The sequence below is a fragment of the Fukomys damarensis genome, unplaced genomic scaffold (assembly GCF_012274545.1).
Source record: "Fukomys damarensis isolate Sample0158 unplaced genomic scaffold, DMR_v1.0_HiC HiC_scaffold_17, whole genome shotgun sequence".
Classification (NCBI taxonomy): Eukaryota; Metazoa; Chordata; class Mammalia; order Rodentia; family Bathyergidae; genus Fukomys; species Fukomys damarensis.
Genome location: NW_022900929.1, coordinates 58,113,706 through 58,132,310, shown reverse-complemented (window position 1 = coordinate 58,132,310; position 18,605 = coordinate 58,113,706). Strand labels below are relative to the sequence as shown.

At 34.8% G+C, this 18,605-nt stretch overlaps 1 protein-coding gene across 5 annotated transcripts in view; it reads left to right on the top strand.

Moving 5' to 3' along the window:
* Positions 1-18,605, top strand: part of Ralgapa1 (Ral GTPase activating protein catalytic subunit alpha 1) — a 170,704-nt gene that overhangs the window by 93,108 nt on the left and 58,991 nt on the right. For all 5 annotated transcript variants that reach the window (XM_019208871.2, XM_019208868.2, XM_033765133.1 and 2 more), the window contains 4 exons: positions 6,926-7,060; positions 7,667-7,850; positions 15,563-16,424; positions 18,357-18,428. In XM_019208871.2, coding sequence (XP_019064416.1) covers positions 6,926-7,060; positions 7,667-7,850; positions 15,563-16,424; positions 18,357-18,428 — 1,253 coding nt within the window. The remainder of the gene's footprint in view (positions 1-6,925; positions 7,061-7,666; positions 7,851-15,562; positions 16,425-18,356; positions 18,429-18,605) is intronic.

Sequence of the window (18,605 nt, the reverse complement as noted above, 5' to 3'; positions counted from 1 at the left end):
TTTTTTTTTTTTTTTTTTTTTTTTTTTTTTTGGTACCAGGGATCAAACTCAAGACCTTGGGCTTTTGAGGCAGGCACGCTGCCACTGAGCTAAATCCTGGCCCTATATCTATGATATTCTGCTGCACTAGGTTAAACAATGACAAATAAGATAGCCTCTGCTCTCAAGAAATTTGAAGATTAAAGGGTTAAGTGAGGCAATACAATATAATAAATACTCCCCATAAAAATTTTTTTAAATGTGTATGATAGACAGTACCATAAAGGAGAGAATAATTTAAAAAAGAGAGAGAATAATCAACTATTAAGGAGGCGGGTGTTTGTTAATCAAAAATTTCCTTAAAGATGAATAGGGTTTTCTACATAAATAGGGACAAGCGTTGGAGCCACAAAATTATTTCAAATAGAGTGAATAGCATGTTTACAGTCATGGAGGTATAAAACAGAATGAAGGATTTGGGGAAATCTGAAGCAGTTCCATATTACAGAATGTGAAATGTGTGATTAAGAAGAGGGAAATATAAAATTTCAGAGATTGAAAGAACCAAGTTATAAAGGGCATTGGATTTTTTCGAAGGGTTTTAATGCATAATGAAATATGGACTGTTTTGTGAAAATATGAAAGTTGAACTAAATAGGATAATATGGTAATTGTGATTAAAGTAATCGCTACAAAAATCAATGACATTCTGAGCTAAGACTAAAGGAATCCACAATCAGTGAAAGGAAGATAAGAAAAAAATCAGGATTGTTAGAAGAAAATGGGTTTCAGTTTTTTGTGCCTATAAGGAATAACATCCAGATGGAAACCACCAGCCAAGCGACCTGATTAGAAAATTTGATGCTGGAAATGAAAATATTGGCATCCTTAGCACATGAGTAGTATTAAAATTGTGAGGCTATATGAGATTACTTTAGGAGAGACTGTTGTGCGAGAAGAGTTAGCAAAATTTAGCACAAAGAAGCGGGCAAAGGAAGAAAGTTCAAGTGACTAAAAGGACTAGTGGGAGAAGGAAGAAGACCAGGTCCAGGAGAGAGTGATCACACAGAAGGGAAGATTAACAGTCCCCAAAGTGCTTTTCTGGTCTCATATTGTATCATTCACTCTTACACAGATCAGTAGGGACAAATGAGAGCAGGTTTGAACTAAGTCTTTACTCAAGTATTTTATAGTCATATAAAAATAACACTATTCAGTTATATCTACACTCAACAGGGAATCATCAGTCAGCATGATTTGCCCCCTCTTTCTTGGACTGCTAACAGATTTCTTTATATTTTTCAAATATACTTTTTTATTATCTTAAACATCTTTAAAATGTCTATCTGTCCTCTCTCTGAGATGTGTGGGAGCATTACCTAAATTCACCGTTTTTTCTCTACTATGTTGAATCCAAATACTTTATTCTTAAGTCAAGTTTTGATTATCATACTTTTTTTAGAAACTTGTGTATTACCTAAGAAAAGAGATATTGAATTAATCATTATTTTATTCTTTCAATTTTGTCATGCAAGTCACGGTATAAAAAGGCATTTCTCATATATGGCATTGAAATTATTTATAGTACAGACATAACTTGTATTTATACCTTTCCTTAACCTCAGATTTTTAAGAATATGAGTGTACTTTGTACAGGCCACAAGTTTCTAGATTTCTGAAATAGTTTATCATTATTGGTAAAGAGAGTCTTAATCTTTTTTTTTTTTTTTACTTCAAAAAGCGGATATTTATTAACACATTAAACAATTTTGTGTTTCTAAAGAAACAAATTCAGGGAAAAAGTCTTCCAGCAGGTAACAAAATAATCTATTTTTAAATTCCTTTCCATCAAAATGGCTTTATCCCATAAAACAGTCCGTGGGCTGGACAGTCTCCTCTTCAGATCGAAACAGCTGTGTGGCAGTCACAAGGTTTTGTTCCATAAACACAACTAGGGTACTATGATGTGGATAACTGAATTTGCAGTAATTCAGTCCGACCTTCCAGAGCAGCATGAGAGACCACTGCTGAGCACTCACACGCTCCACTAGTTCCTCAGACAGGGTAGCCCGGAGTCACAGTGAGCACCATGGAAGAAACTTCCCCATTTCCGCCATCCTCAGCCTGGCATCACCCTCTAGCGGAAGGGTGAGGTGCCTTCCTCCTCCGCCTGGGCCGCCGCCACTGTACCAGGCCTTGAGCAGCCGCCGGTGGGGCGGGGCGGACCAGGCTAGAATGGAGCTGATTGGCCGCTGCGTTTCCCGCCCCGCCCCACCCCAGCCAAGAGAGTCTTAATCTTAAAAAGAGATGCAATAAAAGATGGAAAGAACATTTATATGTTTTATTTGTTTTGGTTTTGTTTTTTTATTTTGTTTGGTTTTGGTTTTAGGGGGTTTTTTGAGGCAAGATTTCACTATGGAGTTCAGGCTGGCCTTGAACTTATGGTAATTCTCCTGCCTTAGCTTCTCAAGTGGCATGCACCACCATGCCTGGCTTATATGGGGTTTTTTTAGTATATGTGCTGCCGAAGCGAGCATAATTACATGTTGTTTTTGTTTTTTTTTTTAATCATGTACAGAGACCTGGCAGTAAGTACTTTATATGTGTCATTTCTACTTCAAAAGAACTTTCTGATTGTATTAGTCATCTTTCCCTTTGCTGGAAAGAGTACCTGACACCCGTAATTTAAAGGAGGAGAGATTTGTTTATTTGTCTCATGGTTTCAGAGGGTTCAGTCCATAGTTGGCTGGCTCAGAGGCAAGCCATTATTGTGGCCAAAACGTATGGTGGAACAAAAAGCTGCTGCATTTATGGCAACTGGGAAACAAACCAGAAGAACAGTGCTAGTAAAAAGGTCTAGAAACCAGGTAGTCCTCAATGTTATGTCCTGATGACTACTCAGAAGAGACCTCTGAATATTAATTTTTTCCTTTTTTTCCCTAAACCAAGGAATGATATAACCACTGTATAATTATCACTGTTAGAAAATTAATATCAATATATTATCTAATCTGTATATGTTATCCAGGTTTTACCAGGTCTCAATAATATCCTTTTTGGCAAAAGAAAACCACAAGTCATATATTGCATTCTGTCATGATGTATCTTTTTGGTCTTCTGCTGGGTGGAACGTCTGCGTAATCTTTCCATATTTCTTTCTTTTTTTTTCTTTTGAGACAGGGTCTCACCTTGTAGTTCAGGCTGGCATTGAGCTACAGTCCTCCTGCCTCTACCTCCCAAGTGCTGGGATTACAGGCATGAGCCACCGTGCTCAGCTCCATATTTCTTGATGTTGATATTTTTTATAGAATGTCCTACAGTTTGGGTTTTAGGAATATTTGGTAAAAATATCTCAGATTTTGTGTGCCTCTTAGTTCATCATATCAGATGGCACAGATGTCAGTTTGTTTCATTACTGATTGGTGCTAGCTTTATGTGAGTGGGATGGTGTCTTCTAAGTTTTTCCACCTTAAATCTACTATTCAGCCTTTTCCAATTAGCAAATATTTGTAGGAAAATACTTTGAAACTATATAAATGTCCTGTTATTCCTTAAACTTTTACTAACTGGTTTTCCAACCATTGATTACTCTTACCAAATCATTTATTGTAATAGTTGCCAAATCACAAACAGTTGTGATTTCCTAATTCTTTCATCATTTCACATACATTAGTAGCTTTGTATTGCAAGGAAGGGCTTTTTCTTCTTCCTATCAATTTTATCTCAATATGGGCTCAAAATTCTCACTTTACACAATGTAATACATTTGAAATAAGGGTTTTTTTATGTTTGTATTCAGTTTTAGGGTTTTCTCTCCATTCTTGTTCTTTTGTTTTGTCTGAGTCAGCAATCCTATGTTTATTTTTGCACGACTGAGCAAATACATGTTTATTTTCTTTTTTCTTTTATTACATAAACATAGCCTAGCTATCCTTTGGTACTTTAGCTTTTCCATTCAATAATATATCCTATAAATCACAGTACCTCAATTCATAAAGCTTTTCAGTCTTTCTTTACAGCTAGATGGGATTAGTACTCTATTGTGTAGATGTACCATAGTTCATTCAGCTACCCTTCTATATGTGGACATGTAGGTTGTTTAAGTTTTGGAGTCATAAACACTGCTGAACTGTCTTTCTGCCTATATATTTCTATATTGTTTTAGTATGCCTTCAGAATATTCCTTGAAGTGGTTACCGGATTAAAGGTAAACAGATACATAATATTTTTAAATATTAGCATTTTCACCAGCAAACCAAGAAAATATTTTGCTAGAGCTCCACCATAGAGTTTGTCATTTTTTAAAAATTTTTTGCCAGTTTTAGTGAACAGTGGTAGCTCTGTAGTTTTCATTTACCTCTTGCTAGGAGGTTGGATATTACACATTTGTTCCATTAGGGTCTCCCATACACATACGCTTTCTTGTAACATTTCAACCCAAGCTCTCATTCATGCTAGTGTTCTACTGAGTAGCTACATCTTCAGCCCAGAAAAGTTGTATGGATTTAGTTTATTAATTTTTTTCTTTCATAGATTTTTCTTTCTAGACTTTTAGTCACTTTTAACCTTATATACAGCATTTAATTTGGTCTTGCTTTGTGACTCAAACTGAAATTCTTTTTTTCTTTTTAAAAGAAGTTAAAACTATTCTCATAAGACTTACAGTTTTGATCTCACCTGTTTTTTTTATTATTGTTATGCATATTATCTTACAATTTCTGTTTCTTTCTCTACGTGATGTATTTCCTTTGTTCTTTTTCAGTGCCTCTTGTTATTCAGGAAATTTTGTAGTTTTATGTTTTTGTTCTAGTGGTTACTTATATATATTTTATATATACACGTGTGTTGTGTGTACACCTTTTAAAATGTCTTTGTATTCCTTTTCTTAACCTTTTTATCTAGTTTTTTATTATTTAAAGGTACTTTGTAATATTTAATGAAAATATTGACTCCTACCTATTTTCTGTACATTAACAAATGATCTCATCTTTTTTTGGTTTTTTGTGATAGGTTCTCACTATGTAGTTGAGACTTCCCTGGAACTCACTATATAGCCCAGGCTGGTCTCAAACTCACAGCAATCCTCCTGCCTCAGCCTCCCAGCCTCCCGAGTGCTGGGATTACACCACACCTGGCTCATCTTTTTTGTTTGTTTGTTTTAATTAATGTGATGCCGGGGATTGAAACCAGGGCCTTCACATTGAGCTACATCTCTCTTCTTATTTTCATTTTGAGATAGTGTTTCCCTAATTGAGTTCAGCCTGGGCTCACATTTAGAACACTCCTGCCTCGGCCTCCCAGAGTGCTGGGATTACACTGTGCATTACTACACTCTGCTGGAGTCTGAATTTTTACTACAGTTTTGTCTTTTTGTTCTTTTCCTGACTTAAACCAATTTTATCCTTCTTGTTCTGTTTCTTTTTTTAATTTTAAAATGAGGTCAGTCTTCCCACTCCCAGTATCTCTAAATGCTTGTTTGAAAATATATGAATAAATTTAGAATATTTTATTACGGTTTTCTTGTGCTTCCCAGTTGGTTTTTGAAGAGGAATTTCCTTCTTCATTTTTTACAGTAGTTTTATATAGATGAAGACTGCATCTGTCATTTCTACAGCCAAGGTTGGTAACTTTGGGTAGTTCACAAGATTTCTAGTTTAAGAATTCCCTATTTCAACAGTTTTAAGTCTTGCAGGTTCCAGAATTTACTCTTTTCTTTTTCTTTTCACTACGTTTTTCAAAGGGTGTTTTTTATTGGCTTTTAACATTCTTTTCTAAATGTTACTGTTCTTGTGTGTACTTTTCAGTCCTTTCTTTCTACTCATAATCTGATCCACTGGTATACTTTTTCAGTATTCTCACACTTAAGATAGACTTTGTCTTTGTGACTTGGTTTTAGGTCAGTCCTAGGTTTGCAGCTTAGTTTTTCTTCTCTCAGAGTTTTTCTCAAACTATTCTTGCTCTTCATGAATCTCCACAATTGGGGCATTGGGGAAGGTATTTGCTGAGCTTGCCTGTATGTTTTTCTACTTACAGATAATTTAAAGTCTGGATAGTCTTTGCTTTTCTGGTCATACAGAAGTTATGAGTTTTGTGCCTTACTGATTCTTACTCTTTTAGAGAATGTGTTAGAACATTTAGGCCAGAAATTACTCCGTGGAGAGTTGCTCTTTAAAGATCATCAGGGATCTTGTTGCTACTTGATTGCCACTTTTGTGGTGATCATTGTTACTTTCTTAGTATTGTGATTTTTGTAGCCAATAAAATGTAAACTGCCCTTTTTTCCCACACTTTGCATTTGTGCTCTGTTCATAGTTTCCAGTGGTTTAAAAATGTCCAATGGAAAGATTCATGTCATAAAATGAGTAACAATTTCAGAAGTTGCTTAAGGTACACTTTTTGGCAAAATACTCAGTGAGGTCTTGGCTTTTTTTGGATTGGGTTGAGTTGGGTCGGCCTTAGTTTGGTTTATGGGCCAACTTCATGAGATCCAATCTTTTGAGTTTTTTGGAACAGGATCTCACTCTGTATTCTAAGCTGATGTTGAACTCACTAAGTATGTGTGCACTGGTGTGCATGCTTGTACACACTTGCTTAGGGCCTTACATGTGCTAAGCCAAACCTCTACCATTGAGCTTCACTTCCAGCCCTGACTGTATATTGTCTTTGAAGCTTGGTGATTTTTGTTTTAATTCAAACTAATTTTAACATTCCCGTTTCCAGTATGCTTAAGATTTCCTTATGTTTTCCTGAAATATGACAGAGAAACCTATCATAATATTTATATGTATAATGTTCAAATAAGTTAGGTCTAGGTAAATATAATAGGGAACATAGGGTTGATGGTTCCTAAAGTAAAATTTTGAAACACAAGAATAACGTGGTTAATTATTAAGTGTTAGCAAGCTTTTATGAGTTTGCATTTATAATGATTTTCTTGTCATTACAGTTGGTAGTATCCTTACTTCTCTGCCTTCTGGACTGGATCATGGCTTTACCTCTAAAGACACTACTCCAACCTGTCCATGCTGCAGGAACAGAAAATGATAAAACAGAAAAATCAGTCCTTAATTGTATTTATAAGGTAAACATCCTCACTTGCTTCATTATTTGGTAACCAAAAAAATTTTTTTAATTACAGAAATAATTAGTGTAACATTTTCACTGTTTTAAAGCTAAGAATTTTCTAAAAAATATAAATACTAAGAATATAGATGCAGTTTGCAATACTAAAGGTAATTTAGGAGTACTTCCTACAGGACACTCCTCTGTTTTATCACAAAACTTTTCCCCCCGAGTCTCGGGATTGAACTCAAGACCTTATGCTTGCTAGGCAGTTGTGGTACCACTGAACTATATATCTCCAACCCTTCATTCATTGCATAAATTTGATTTAGGTCTTTGTTGAATATGAGAATCACTGGTTTCAGTTATTCTTTTTTTTTTTTTTTTAACAAAAGGTATTTTACTTCAGTTAAAGACCTAAGTCTTAAAATATTTAAAATTTTTTTTTTTTTTTTTTTTTTTTTTTTTAACAAAAGGTATTTTACTTCAGTTAAAGACCTAAGTCTTAAAATATTTAAAATTTTTGCCAAGTTTTGTGTTAGAGTTGACTTTTTTTCTCATTTTGCATTTATTTGTTTTCATTTAAACATGGATCTTAGTATTTTTTTTTCCCATATATTTACAGGTTTTACATGGATGTGTTTATGGAGCTCAGTGTTTTAGCAATCCAAGGTATTTTCCAGTCAGCCTCTCAGATTTGGCATCTGTAGATTATGATCCTTTTATGCATTTGGAAAGTCTCAAAGAGCCTGAACCTCTGCACTCTCCTGATTCAGAGCGATCTTCTAAACTCCAGCCAGTAACAGAAGGTAAAATGATTTCTTTTCAGGATATTATTGATGGGTTCGTGTCAGATCTTTGAGAAGGAAAATGGAAATGATGGAACATAAAAGTATTTCTCCTTTGGTGGTTGTTGTAGCTGGCTTTGTATATTCTAGCACAATTCATATTTAGCTTTAGCAGTAACTTCATCCAATTATTAACATGTAATCATGTTCCCTTTATAACTTCTAAGCTTTTGATAGGAGTTTTTAAAATATTTTATTTCATACTTCATAGGATTTATGTGGATTAAGAGAAGTTTGGAGTCTGGCAGATCTTGAATTTTGACTCACTTAATTACTGACTGTTTCCCTATTTGTAAAATAATATTAGTTCCCGCATAAGATTTTATTGAGTATTAGGGAAGATTATAGATAAAAGCCCCTTGCACATGCCTATGTAGTTAGTACATAGTAATCAATAACATGTTTAAAGCCATATTATTTTTACATTCAGAGAGTTTACTCTGATATAATAGAGGTGTAAACAAATAACCTTATAAAATAATGCAAATATAAAATAAAGGGAGATATGTATTAAATAGTATTGACAGCATTTTGTAGGAATCAACAAATTTCAGCCCATTCCAAATGCCTACTTCTATAAATGGATTTTTGGGACCACCTCCTAGTTGTTCATGTATGTACCGTTATGCCTGCTTTATGTAACAGTCATAGTGTTGAATAGCAACAGAAATCCTGTGGCCCAAAAAAACTAAAAATACTTAGTCTCTGGCCCTTTATAGAAAAAGATTGCTGATTCCTGGCATATTAGAATGTTTTGGGCAGTTAACCCAGATGCAGAGAGACCAATCATGAGTCTGTTGGAGTAGGCCAAACAAGCATGTGCAACGGCTTAAACTAAACTGTATTTAGTTACTAAAGAACAGAAGTAGGAATGGAAAAAAAGGGCTTGAGAAATATAGAAAAGGTGAAATCAGAAAGCCTTTGTGATAAGGTCAGAGAAATGGAAGATTTTGAAAAGGCTTTTTGACTAATTAGATTCTGGCTTGGAGATTGATTAGATTTTGCTCAAACTATAGAAAAATCAAAAAGAAAAGACAGATTTGAAAGAGAAAATGAGGAGAACAGTGTTGGAAATGTTTAGAGTATCTTGTGGATATTCATGAGCAGTTCTCTAGTAAGAAATTACTTGTATATTCAGATTTAAATCTTAGCGGAGAAATCTTTGTTAGAAGTATGTATGTGTGTATATTTGGAAAAGAAGGAAAAACAAGAATGATTTCTCAGAAACCAAGAGAGCAAAAAATCTTTTTTGAAAAAGTGTGATGTGGTGGCATACACCTGTAATACCAACACTCTGAGAGTCAGAGACAGGAGGATTCCAAGTTTGAGTCCAGGCCGGGGAACTTAGCAACTTAGTGAGACCCTGCCTCAAATAAAAAATAAACTGGGAATTAAACAGTTCAAAGATCCTGGGTCCAATCTCCATTACTGCAAAAGGAAAAAAAAAAAAAAACTTGGTGAGCAAGTGTAAAATCATAGAAAAGTAAGGTCCAAGAGGAGACAAGTATGTCCACTTTAGTTTCAGCAGAGATGAAGGAGGGAGAAGCACAAGATAAGGAAGTAGAGCCATTCCCAAAAAGTACTCTCTAAAGAAGCTTTACTGGCTGCGTGTGGTGCCACACACTTGTAATCCTAGCACTCAGAAGGTTGAATCAGGAGGATCACCACAAGTTCAAGGCCAGCTACATAGTGACTTCAAAACCAGCTTGTACTACATAACAAGACCTGTCTTTAAAAAAAATAAGAAAAAAGAATAAAAAAGCTTGACTATGTAAAATTAACTAAAAGTGATAAGGCAATAGGTAAGCTAAAATTTTTTAAGCCGAGACAGATGTGGGAAAGAAATCTTTAACAGAACAAAGTCCTAAGGGGAGGAACTACAAAGCACTGGTGCTAGGATTCACCTTCTTCTGAGAGTAGAAAGAAAAAGATGATGAAGTAAGTTAAGGGAATGACAGTAGTTACTGAGAGTGCAATAGAAACCACGAAGCTTTGGCCTCATCGTTCACACTGCAGATATAAAAGGAAATTATGAATTTTGTAATATTGGTATATGGGTTAACCTCGGAATCCAAGCTTGGTAAGATCAAACTGCTGCCAGGAAGTGACTAATAAACTGAGAAACAGTGGAGTGATATGGAGAATCAGAAAGTAGCTGTGCTTAGTAATAAGAAAATAGAGCAGCGGCTCTCAGTCTTAGCCATGCTTTAGGGTACCAATGCTCTAGTTCCATCCCTAGAAATTTTGATACATTAATCCAGTATTGCTGCAATTTTTTTAAAGCTCTGCATGTAACTAACATTTAGCCACAGTGGAGAACCACTAAGAGAATCAGTATATATTAGGACCATGGTTCTGAAAACAATTTTTTAGGTATTGAAACCCTTTAGGAAACCCAACTTGTGAAACTTTTTGAAGTAGAATTGTGTCAGAGTAGAGGACTAGGATCCTGCCAACTTCTTTCCTGTAAATTTTTAGGGTCCTTCTCCAAGGACCATACAAAATACAATTGGAAATTTGCCAGACTAGGAGGTTGTAGTCAAAGAGGAAGTATATTTAATTTTCAAAGGCAGAATATTTATAAATAATGAAAACAAGTAGAATGTGACCAAGGTAGTGAATTGATGGCATACACTGACAATAAAGATAACCTTAGAAGTTGAGGTTGGACTGGGTTTGGAGCTGACAGTAAGTTGCTGATGGTTTGTCTAGAGCACAAATTCACAAGTGAAATCATAATATAAGAATTAAATTATTGCTAAGATATAAAAGAGACACACTGTAGCTGGGCGTGGTGGCCCATGCCGGTAATCCCAGCGCTTGGGAGGTTGAGGCAGGAGTATCTCTGAGTTTGAGACCAGCCTGGGATACACGGTGAGTTCCAGGTCAATCTCAACTACATAGTGAGACCCTGTCTCAAAAAAAAAAAGGAGATAGACACACACACTGGTCAGTACGGGGTAGCAAAATAATTTAGACAGTAATTAATATAAGCAACTTTAAATCACTTCTTTAGATTTGGCATACTAAGTTACACTTTAAAGTTATGTGAAAAGATTAGTTGCTCTGCTTTTTTACAGGTATCATGATAACATTCTGACTCTACAGTACAGTATTTTTCTTAATATAATAAATAGAGTTTGCTTTATGTAAAAGGAAGTTGTAATGTATTTCATACAAAATTTACTGTTGTCAGTCACTGTATTAGAAATAAGATGTAAAGAGCTTATTATTGATATCACATACTATGTGTAATATTATTCTCTAAATGTATTAAGCTGTTCCCTTTGGACTTCCTCAAAGGTATTGAAGCCAGATAAATGCAGAATCTTTTAGGAACAGCCATGAGCTAACAGCAGGTGATTCCCTGTTCCATTGCATGCTATGGGGGATTTAATGTAGTGAAAATGACTGATCATTGTGCCCCTGTCAAAGGCATGCTTCATCATTTTCAAGTACTTTTTTGGCCAATGAATTCTAAACATAGAGTGTTCCTAATCAGCTCAGTATTGGATTGAACAAGACAGATTTGAAAACCATTGGCAAGAGTAGCTATAATTATTAAATTTGCTAAATAATAAGGCAAGGTAGTGAATTTGGCTTTTTGTCAAATGGTAGCGGTCTTATTAGCAAAAAGTCATCATTTTCAGGGTCAGAGTGAAAGGAAGTTCCAAAGGATTCATTCTGTCCTAATTATAGTTTCACCTATACATATTATGCAAAGCTAATATTTAAAGCTTTTGCCAAAATTAACTTCCTCTGCATATTCTATTACAGTGCAGTGAATTGCAGCAGCTTTTTATGTCTTACTGCTTTTGTACACCATAATAATCTATAATTATGGGTTTGCAGCAAATGCTGTAGGGTTTGTTTAATCTGACAATCTGAAAAGACAACCCTGAATAGACATATTTAAATGAATGCTAGTTAACACAAAGCCTCAGAAGCATCGATACCTTCATTTTGCATTTCCTCATAAGCCTGGTTATTTTAGAATTTTATTTTTAATTTCTAAATTAGAGAATTTTATGTCTTATTTATAAGTTAATAATTAAGTATAAGAGAAAGATGTATGTTGTATAGTTTATAACTCAAAAATAAATCTAAGTGCCCAATTGACAAGATGGGGAGATTTTTATCCTTTCATGTATACATATCTGTCCTGAATTTAGAGCACAACTTTGGAAAGAAAGTTATTTTCCCAACATCTGAAATCTAAATTTATCCTTTGTTTTCACTGTTAATAATTATGATAGGGCTGGGGATTTAGCCCAGTAGTTTTGCCACCTGCTTCGCAAGCACAAGGTCCCGAGTTCGATCCCTGATACCAAAAAATAATAACAATAATAATTATTAGGACAGATTTGCTGGGGATTTGGCTCATTGGTTCCACTGCCTGCCTCTCAAGCGATCCCCAGTACCAAAAAAAAAGGCAGTTTTTACCCTACAAAAAAAAATTATGACATATTTATGAACAAGCGCTTCCTACTTGAAACAAATGGCAAAAATGCTTAGGAACAACCACTGTCTGTTCCTTTGGGAAGAGATTATAGCAGGTATTTGGACTGGTACCTGGGCTTGGGGTTTATGTTTCAGGGAAGAGCTGGTTCATTCTTTACTTAAGAAAGTTAGAAAAAGGATCTCATAAAACCAGTGTTCCTTATAATGCTCTCAAAATTAAGTGATTTCTATTATGTGCATTATATCCAGCTTTGTACATAAGAGTTTTTCATTCTTTCTAGGTAAATCTCTGTTAAGTCTTAGAGAAACCTGAGGTTAAAGAATTTTATGTGTTTTGTCCATGATTGCGCAATACATGGAAGTCATGGATTCTTCTGTGAATCCTTTTCTATAATCATTGCTATTAAATACTTTCTGTATTTTTTTTTTTTTTTTTTTTTTTTTTTTTTTTTTTTTTTTGTACTGGGGATTGAACTCGGGACTGTGCACCTGCAAGGCAGGTGTCGCAACCACTGAGCTAAGTAATACTTTGTTTTCTTCAAAATGTAAACATTTATATTCTATAAAGAAAAATCACTGTTTAGAATGTCTCACCTATTTAAGGTGTGCCGCTCAACAGGAAGACAGTGAGAGTAAAAAGAATATTTTTCGCCTACATTGGATATTTTTAAGCTGTTAATTACAAGTTTTCATTACTGTTTAAAACATGATTCAATTATCTTTCGATGAGCTTTTGCAGTTGATCTGGCTGTTTATTTAATAATTTATAGTAAGTTCACTGTAATACATTTTTTGGAGTTCCTATACCCCAGGAAAATTTTTTAAATTCATTGTTTCCAGGGCCAGGGATTTAGCTCAGCGGTTTGGTGGCCTGCCTTGCAAGCGCAAGGACCTGAATTCAATCCCTGGTACAAAAAAAAAAAGAGTAAATTCATTATTTCCATATGTCACAGCTTAACAAAAGAAAAACGTGTAGAAATTGGAGTTGTGGTAAAGGAAAAAATAACACTGAGCTGGGCAGTAAAAGACCAGATCTGATATGAAATCTAAGGCAGGTAAACTTTGTAAACATTTGTCCTCCTGTGCAAAATGAGGGACATTAGCTAGATGAGTCACTTAAGAGTATAAACAGTCATTATATATTAAATTATAATTAAGGGAAAGCAGACATTAGCCTGAATGAAGCCCCTCTTTTTTTGTTGTTGTTTTGTTTTGTTTTGTTTTTTGAGACACAGTCTCACTGTGTAGTTCAGACTGCTCTGGAACTCACTGTGTAGCCTAGGCTGGTCTCAAACTCAGAGCGATCCTCCTGCCTCGGCCTCCTGAGGGCTGGAATTACAGGCATGTGCCACCATGCCTGGCTAAATGAAGCCCCTTTTGTTTTGTCTCATCCAGTGATACAGTTTTGAAAATAGAGGATTAAGTTAATGTTAATCATTTAGTGTTGAATGACTGATTTTCAGAAGTAGCACAAATACAATTTTAAAACAGCTCAATATACTGAGAAGTCAATCACATTTACAGCTATCTAAGCATAAAATTGACCAGTAATAGAAGATTAAATTTTTGATCGCAAAAATTTTAAATCAAAGCCTAAGAAGACCATTCCTTTTAATAGTTGGAAAAGATATTGTTAGTATTAACGGCATAGTAGCTGACTGGTTCTCACTCTTAGCCTTTACCCATTGGTGTTAATTTTACCTCTTAAGGGCTACAGCCTTTGAAATATAATGCTCTTTTCTCTTGCCCCTTTTTAAGAAATTGTACTAGCAGTGGACAAGCTAAGTCTCTTTTTTCTAATATTAGATGTATTGATGTATTGATTAGATGTATTCTAATTTTGATGTATTGATTATAGATGTATAAAATATAATGTTCCCTTTTTTGATGAGAGAATTTTTTTATATGTTAGTAGTTACACACTTTCTACACAACTTTCTGAAAGTCATCAAACCAAGGACTTGAAATTGTAGGTTTTATTGTGTGGAAATTACGACATTCTTAAACTATATTTATTCTGACACGTAGGCCTTAGTGTTCCCAACTGGTTAACTTAAGATAACATAATTAGTCAAGGTTACTCTGTGACTATGGCAGAACAATATGGAAACACCGTCATTCTGTAACTATGTCTAAAAGTAGAGACAAAAACACTAACCACACATGCTTGTGCACACACATGCAACTAAATATCCTCTTCTAACATGATTTGTCATGCATCTTTACCAGTGACAGCTTTCTTTCTGTTTCCTATGTAAAAAGTGCCAAGATAATCATCAATTCACTGTCCGCACTTCCTGAAACCCCTCAGCCTTCTGTAGAATCACACTGGCAGTACACACTTTTAGCTTCAGCTGTTTACTGTCTCCTTTCTCCTCCGCCTTTGCTCTCTGTGACCTCTGTCTTCCCTCTGTCCTCTCCTCTTCCTCAGAGCCTGATATAAGGTGTCTTGCCATTCTAGGACTCAATTTTCTTAATTTAGTCTTTCATTTTAGTTTTTAAAGTTAGTCATATGAGTATGCGTATCTGTTTGCTTTCCTTCATGTGCTCAGGAAAGAAGAAAATGATTTTTTAATACAACTAACTACTAGACTAGAGACCACACTGACGCAGAATTCCAGAAAAATGTGATACGTAACCAGACCCATCAAAGGTTTTTGCCTTTGAAATAAAGTTTTCTTAGCATGTACTGGCTATCCTGATTTGCTGTTTAAATTCACCCTACCTACTGAAGTTTAATTGGAAGGTCTTTTTCTCAGAAACACTTAACACCATCAATAAAAGCCAGAATTAAATGACATTTAAAACATTCTGCAAAATGTGTGTCTGAATCTGGAATCTATTCTTGAGATAAACTTAATAGTTGAATAGATTTCATTGTTTTTTAATCTGTGTGTTCAGTGTTCCAGGTGACTGATTACTAATACTTTGAGCCTTCGCAGGCAATCTACATTTAAAGGTTTTGGTTTAAATTATGGATCCATAAACAGATATTTAAAAAGGACTTCCACATAAAATAACAAAACTTCACCAAAAAAGAATTTTCTTCCATTTTTGCCATTATTCCTAATTACAGAATCTAGTTTAGAAATATTTATTCATATACTTGTGGTTTTAACAATGTAATGAAGTACATGTTTCTAAGTATTTCATTGTTTTTATGACTATTTCGAAGCAATAATATTCCCACTCATTTATATATTTTTTTCCAGTGAAAACGCAAATGCAACAAGGACTAATCTCTATAGCAGCTCGCACTGTTATTACACATCTTGTAAATCACTTGGGCCATTATCCAATGAGTGGTGGCCCAGCTATGCTTACAAGCCAGGTGTGTGAAAATCATGATAATCATTACAGCGAAAGTACTGAACTTTCTCCGGAACTCTTTGAGAGCCCAAATATCCAGTTCTTTGTGTTGAACAATACAACCTTAGTGTCTTGTATCCAGATCAGATCAGAAGAGAGTATGCCTGGAGGAGGTTTATCTGCTGGCCTGGCATCAGCCAATTCAAATGTGAGAATTATAGTACGTGATCTCTCTGGAAAATATTCATGGGATTCTGCCATACTATATGGACCACCTCCTGTGAGTGGCTTGTCAGAACCTACATCTTTCATACTTGCATTGTCTCAACAAGAGAAGCCAGAAGAACCTTCTGCATCTAATGAATGCTTAGAAGATACAACAGTAAAAGATGGACTTTCCCTCGAGTTTAAAAGATTTAGAGAAGCTGTACCAACTTGGGATACAATAAGAGATGAAGAAGATGTTCTTGATGAGCTCTTGCAGTATTTGGGTGTTACTAGCCCTGAGTGCTTACAGAGAACTGGAATCTCTCTTAATATTCCTGCTCCACAACCTGTGTGCATTTCTGAAAAACAGGAGAATGATGTTATTAATGCTATCCTTAAGCAACACACAGAGGAAAAAGAATTTGTTGAGAAGCATTTTAATGACTTAAACATGAAAGCTGTGGAACAAGATGAACCAGTACCTCAAAAGCCTCAATCAGCATTTTATTACTGCAGATTGCTTCTTAGTATATTAGGAATGAATTCCTGGGACAAACGGTAAGAATAAATGTTTGTTTGTTTATTGTGTTGGGCACTGAACCCAGGACCTTTGCACTGAGCTAAATCCCCATACCCTTTTTACTTTATTGATAATGATCTCTCATAGTCACTAAGTTGCCAAATCTGGGTTCAAGCTTGTAATCATCCTGCCTCAGCCTCCCAGAGTGATGGGATTGTAGATGTGTGCCTCCACACCCAGCTTTATTCATTTTCTGATCAAAGATTTTAGTCTCTGTTCTTTTCCTCACTAAAATTACTTATCAATTAGCTGTTGACCAGGACAGATTTGATTAGTTGGTTGGCTGGCTGGTTTTGAGAGCACTGAGTTATGTCAGGCCTCAGGAATAAAAACATAATTTAATCTAGTAATTTAGTAAACATTTTCATTATGACTACTAAAACAGTCTGAGTTAGTAATCAGAGCTGATGTGATTGGAAAAAAAAATCTTATTTGTTCAAACTTCATGTCATCCTAATTTTTTTCCCCCCAACTGCAGTATGATCATTTCTATTTTGAATTAGGGAAATTAACCCAACATTTAGAATTAAACCAAGAAAAAACTCTGGAACTTTTTTTATTACATTATTTTTTTCTTATGTATACTAAAACTTTTAAAAATATATATATAGTGGGCTGGGGATTTAGCTGGTGGTGGCGCCACCTGCCTCGTAACCACAAAGTCCTGAGTTCAATCCCTGGTACCAAATTAATTAATTAATTAATTAATTAATGTTTAAAATATAGGGCTAAAAGAAAAATACAGGGCTAGGAGTGCAGTTAGGTTGTAGAGTGCATACTTTTAATGCATGAGGCCCTGAGTCCACTTCCCTGAACCACCCCTCACCCCAAATGTGATAAACACATGAATTCAAGTAAATTAGGTAGGATGGAAATGACAAGAGCATTAGACTTGAATCGGAAGACCTAAGTTACAGTCAGTTGACCTTTGAGCTTTGGGCTACAGTCTACTAATTGAGAATAATTCCCACTTTACATAGAAATAATGTGCATAAAACTCCTAAGATTTTGCATTAACATAAACTATTACTGGTATACCTTTAAGTTTTGTTGGGTTTCTGCTTTTTTGTGCTAGGGATTGAACCTAAGGCCTTGTGCATAATAAACACTCTGGCTTTCTCTGAGCTATAATCCCTCTACCTTTAATTATTAATTCCCTACTATGAAAAGTGGTAGGAAAATAGAAGAAAAATTATTATTGACTGTATTCATTTCTGTTAAAATGAAGCTCAGATGTCACGGACAAATAAATCTTAAAATAATTCAAGTCATGTGAAACATTGAAATGGATTTCTTCCTTGCTTAGTGTTTATATATGTGGTTTATATGGTTTAAACTCTTCCATGTATTAGAAGAAACAAAGTCACATTATATCAGGAACACAGTTTGCCTTTTGTTATGTCCAAATACCGATAATTATCATTCAGTTATGATATAGATGCATTTTACTCTCTTTGCTATGGAATTGTCTATATATATATTATTTCTTGAAAAAAAATTAAAGACGGGAGGCTATATTTTATTGCATCAAACACTGATATGTACATATTTAGCACCCATTGAACAGACTTGGTAAAAATGATATATTCATAGTGTAAAAGTGCATATACTATAAAGTGAAGAAGGAAGCAAATTCCCACAAGTACTTACATCCATTTTCTGGATGCGAATTTGGGAAGCTCACCACATTGCAAGGAAAGACTAAAGGGGCTGGTAGTTATGACTTCTAGTTTTGGACAGGTATAAGGGCTTGCAGAGATAGTGACTTGGATTCTTTACATCTTTTTTACAGACTGTCCTTGTTTGTATTAGAAATATGAAAAGGCAAGAAAATTGTTAAAGTAGCCTAGAGTGGAAAGTATTTCCAAGACTGTCATTCACTACAAATGTTTATGAATCTTTCTATCTAGGAGGAGCTTTCATCTCCTGAAGAAAAATGAAAAACTACTTAGAGAACTTAGGAACTTGGACTCAAGGCAGTGGTAAGTTGTTGGAAACCTTAACACTTAGAACTAGCAATTCAGCTCTTTCTCTGTTTAGAATAATACCATGAATAATATTTTAAACAGTGAGTAATATGTTACTGAGTTAAAACTTTCTGAGCACAATCTTTCATTATACCTTAGAAATAATAAATGATTTTTTTTTTTTTTTTTTTT